The 5,239-nt window shown below is 36.2% G+C and overlaps 1 protein-coding gene across 1 annotated transcript; it reads right to left on the bottom strand.

Moving 5' to 3' along the window:
- Positions 1-3,751: 3,751 nt before the first annotated feature.
- LOC144376642 (olfactory receptor 4C45-like) lies at positions 3,752-4,336 on the bottom strand. The gene has a single exon (XM_078044899.1). It carries the CDS (start codon positions 4,334-4,336, stop codon positions 3,752-3,754), a length of 585 nt encoding a protein of 194 aa, XP_077901025.1.
- Between the last annotated feature and the right edge of the window lie 903 nt (positions 4,337-5,239).

The following is a 5,239-nucleotide window of genomic DNA, read 5'->3' as shown; positions in this document are numbered from 1 at the left end:
GCTTTAATTTAAATAGCTGCAATTGGAAGCTATTAGGCTATATTCCAAAAATGGACCACTGGAGTTTCTATTCTCACTCATACACACCAGTAACGGATTCAACAAGTGGAATGCTGGGATCATCATTTAACAACAACAACTACAATAAAGAGCCAAGAACTAGATCAGGCATTTTATACATAGCAGATGTTAATTATGCCCTCTGCAGTATCAAGAACCACAACAGCAGCAAGAGCAAGAGCTTTGCCACCAGCCTTGCCTTGCCACCAGCAATTTTTCCCCACATACCTGGCAACATTTTTTGTTGCTTGTATTTTTAATAATTTCCATTCAGATTGGAATGAGATGAAATCTTAGGGTAGTTTTGTTTTGCATTACTCTAATTAATAGAAATGTTGAACATCATTTCATATATTTGTTGATTTGATATGCTACACTTCAGAATGATAGCTTATTATTGGTAAGAATATGGTGATTTTTACCCACTGCAAGACAAAGACATTCTGATGATATCCAGCTCCTCTTCCTGGGAATTCCTTATGTACCTACATACTAACTGAGTCTGCACTCACTTTGATTTCCGTTCCTATTCCAAGACAGTCCTTCTATTGATCCCCAAACTTTCTTTCTAACTTTTTGTCTGTAGGGCCACTTTCCCTCTTAATTATTGCTTTGTTGTTATAACTTTGATGTCACCTATAGACTTGACTAAACCTATGCTAGCCTGAGAGATGGAAACTACATTCTTGGATTTTTGGAGGGTTTTTTTTGTTTATTTTTGCTTAGCTTACAAACCAACAAAGACTAATACACCTCTCTGATGCTCAGTTTCTTTGTCCAAGTATATGTATTTTATCTCCTACTTTAGAATAGAGTAAAGGATGGTATATAAATGACTAGTAGCTGACTGATTGGAGCCTGGTAAATGTTATTTCCTGTCACATGTTGTTAAACGAAATGGAAGATAGTGTAGGCTAAAACTAGTGTTAACATTCAGATCTTAAGAGCTATGGAAAATGTACCAGTGAATACAACAGGAAGGTTATATTTGACCTTTTGCTCCTACAACTCTTTCTTATGTGGCCACTGGCAAGGAACCTAAATATGCCTTTTTTGAACTCTTTGAATTCAAGTCCATCAAGTGAAGTTTCTATCTTAATGGACAATATTAGGATGAATTCATACCTATGTCAAGTATGTTTAACAATTTTGCTTTTGCTTTTATTATCAGGGGAAAGTACCACTCTTCAAGCCAAAGGCTACTTTACATACAACTGGAACAAGCAGAGAAACTAACTAATTTTAAATGCATTTCCTCTAACATGAGAATCAAAACATTCATGGTAAATCACTAGCTGTATCTTTGGAGACTCAGCATTTTCAGCCATTTCTGTGTGAAAGTAATCTACCCATTAGTGAGTCAGAACAAGTGAAGATTAAAGGATTTCAATAAGACAATTCCAAAGAAAATGGAAGAAGTTTAAAACAAACATAGGAGATTGGCCTGTTTACTTTTATCCAGGGAAATTACCATGAGGTTGAATGAAGTACAAAAGCTTTGAGTCAGACTGACTGAGACTGAAATTCTACCTAAGACAGATTTTAGCTAAAATAAATCTAAGCTCATCTAGCTAATTAGATTTTAAGTGTTCTTAATTCAAAAACGATAGTGATGTGAGGTATTTCCTGAGTTAATTAGCTCAATTAAGCCTTTGCACAATGTATCCATATTTTGAAGACATCATGCTGTACACAATGAATCTACATAATTTAGTTTTAAGTTCAGTAAAATAAAATGCTTTAAAGAGAAATTAATTTACTACCTTCAAAACATAATTGAGTTCTTAGGTCAGTATTCATACAAATATCTCAAAATGACTAACAAAAGTGCCCTCTTTTGTAATTCGTCAGATATGTCTAGTTGTTCTAATCCCACAATAGGAATCTGGGGATGGACTTTTCCTTCCTTTCAGGAAAACTGGACAGAGCTCCATTAAGCACAAATGTTAGCATGAAAATCAGCTTTTGTACTGTCCATACTCATTACTGACTGACATTCAAATATATGTTGAGGTGTTGAGGTGAAGTGAGGCTGAGACAAGATCTAGTCCTCCTTGAACCATACTTAGTCACAAATGCTAGTAGTGTCCTTTGACTTCTGTCAGGATCTTTGATCCCCTTCATCCCTTGTCCCCTTGTGACATCCCTGAAGTTCATTCCGTGTTTGAGCAAGTTTTAGTATTTTTAACTGAGACATAGTTTCAGTGTAAGTAATGTGATTCTCACTATTTAAGAAAAGATATAATGTCCCTTTTACTGATGCATTACAAGGGAGAGAGGTGAAGCAACTGGTTTACAGTTATAATGGCAATTAATGCTGGTAACACGATGAGAAGACGCTTCTTTCTCTAAAGCTCTAACTTTAGAACTTTTGAAGCATCTGATGGTTTGTGAAGCCTTTAGTATAACATTCCATTCATGATTAGCATTCTTTTCTGCAATCCAGATTTGAGAACATTACCATTCAGTTCCATGACACAAGTCATTCTTAACAACACTTGTGATTTCCTGTAACAGCTCTTTTCAGAGATTTCTTCTTTTTTGTTCATGTCTAAATCTCAAATTCAGTGTTCAGATATTTTCAGTTTTTAACCCTCTAATATTGATCAGTTTTATTTATTTTGCTCCAGCCAATTCTCTCCCAACATACTTTTATAGACCATTGTATACTAGAAGGAATTGTAGAGATGAAATTGTCAAAATAAGTTCTTTTTGAACATGCTCATTTTATGGTTGTGTTAAGTGAAAAGTTTTCTATTGCTGTAATAGAACCTCTCAGATTTATGAAGGTTAAAAACAGTTTTTGATGAATATACTTTTGAAGATATTTCCTACTGTTCTACAGATTTTTCATGTACTATTTCTGTTTCTCTTTTAATATAAAAATTCATTCTGGCTCTAATGAAGAGCATGAAATTTTTCACAGATATTGCTGTTGTTATGTGTCACACCACAATGAGGCTGACAATTTGACTCTGTGAACACTTGCCCATATCTGTTCTTTATTAGCAAAGCTATTGAAAACTACATTTCATGAATGCACTGGTACAAAGATAAATATAAGTTAAGTTGGATCATGAAAATACAATTAAATTATGTATATGTAAGTTTATAACATGTGTATATAAAATGAAACAATATTCAGTCATAAAAAATATTACCCTGCAATGCTGGCAACATGGGTGTAACTGAAGAGACAATTTAAAGAAAAAAAAGACAGACAAATACCATACATATGTTGTCACTCATGTGGAATCTTAAACATAAGATCTCATAGAAGTTGAGAGCAGAATAATGGTTACTAGAGGTGAGGAAGAATGTGGAGAGAATAATAGAGGAAGGTTGGATAATGAGTAACAAGTTACATAAGAAGAATCGGTTCTAATGTTCTAGAGCACAAGAGGGGTGAATGTAGTTCACAATTTATTCCATATTTTCTGATAATTAGAAAACAAGAGTTTAAAGATTCCCACTAGAAAAAAAATAATGTTTAAAATGATGGAAATTCTAAGTACCTTGATTTGCTACATGTATTGAACTATGACACTGTATCCCATGAATATGCACAATTACATGCCAATTAAAATTTTGATGCACACGGACAATTGACCATTACAATTTAATGAATCAGGAGAATAGATCTTTATAAAATATCTCTCAATATTCTTGCCTAGGGCACTACCCACAGGGCTTATTTGTCATCAGCTTTCATCATTTGATCCCAGAGCTTCTTCAGAACCTTTTTCACTTCCTCATTTCTGAAGGTGTAGATCAAAGGGTTTAATATAGGTGTCACTAGGGTACAAAACACAGTCACAGCTTTGTCAGCAGGGAAGGAGGCCACAGGTCTGAGGTACAGGTATGAACAAGGTACAAAGAATAAGATGACAACTGTGACATGAGAGGCACAGGTAGACAGGGCTTTGCGGCGCCCTTCGGAGCTGTGAGACCTCAGGGAGCGCAGGATGACAACATAGGAAGCCACCAGCATGGAGAAGGTGATCAAACACAGTGACCCACTGTTGGCAGCAATCAGGGGCCCCAAAGTGCGGGTGTCTGTGCAGGCCAGCTCCAGGAGAGGAATTAAATCACACATAAAGTGGTTGATGACATTGGGTACACAGAACGGTAACTGGGCCATAAACAAAATCTGTATCCCTCCATGAATAAACCCCAAGACTCCAGCCGCCCCCACCAGGAAACCACACACCTGCCGGTTCATGATGGTCATGTAGTGCAAGGGCTTACAGATGGCCACATAGCGGTCATAGGCCATGGCTATTAACAGGATGATCTCAGCTTTATTTTTAGAGCCAAATAGCAAACTTCTAATCAAATGTGTATTCACAAAAACAACTTCAGAGAAAATGAATTGGCTCAATGAAGTTACTTGCTTAAAAATTTGGAGAAAAATGTGTAGCTTCCACTGACCTATGTCTGTTGATAGTGGAATTCTCTGTCAATGTGTTCTTCTCCTCTGGGAGTTTACAACACAGCCTTCCATGGACTCCATTAGCTGAGACTAGAATTATTGTTTCCCCAGACCATTTTCCAGTGTGGACATTTTAGTTTACTTGGTACCATTGTCAGTCTGGATTTTACTTAGGAAGCTTTGATAGCTCTAGAATTTATTTCCTGCTCATTTCCCTGATTGCTTATTAAAGTATACATGAATCTTCTATATATAGTTTTTCATAAAAAAATAATTTCAGGTGTTTTGAACTATATTAAATCCAAAGAGAAAAAAACAATACAGCCTAATTATCCAAATCAGGAAAAGTCATTATATTCAACAATAAAACATAAGTGAATCCTGCGATTAGACACTGTTTTCTCAATTTGACCAAATATTGGCTTGCTAAGAGCCTAGGAGCAATGTGGAGAGGGGATTGCTTTCATCTTAAATCAAGTTCTCCTTTCCTTTCTGTTGCCCTAGAAACCTACTCAGCTCAGGAGTGGGATCTGACAAGCAAGTAATTCTCCATCTCATTGGTCATGGCTCTGCTGCTGTCATTGGCTCACAGACCCATCATAGTAATTCTCTCCTCCTGGAATCTAGAGAGATGTTTAAACTGCAGGGTTTTGTAAAGCTTTGGCCTCTCAAGTACCCAGAGGATCCATAATTGGCTCTGCCAAAATATTTTCCAAGGCAACAACAAAAGTCCTCTGCTTACTCCCA

The sequence above is a fragment of the Ictidomys tridecemlineatus genome, chromosome 4 (genome assembly GCF_052094955.1).
Source record: "Ictidomys tridecemlineatus isolate mIctTri1 chromosome 4, mIctTri1.hap1, whole genome shotgun sequence".
NCBI classification, from domain to species: Eukaryota; Metazoa; Chordata; class Mammalia; order Rodentia; family Sciuridae; genus Ictidomys; species Ictidomys tridecemlineatus.
This window is presented reverse-complemented; position numbering and strand designations above follow the sequence as displayed.

Coding starts and splice junctions, on each gene's coding strand:
- LOC144376642 (XM_078044899.1), bottom strand. CDS start 4,336: ATGGCCTATGACCGCTATGTGGCCATCTGTAAGCCCTTGCACTACATG.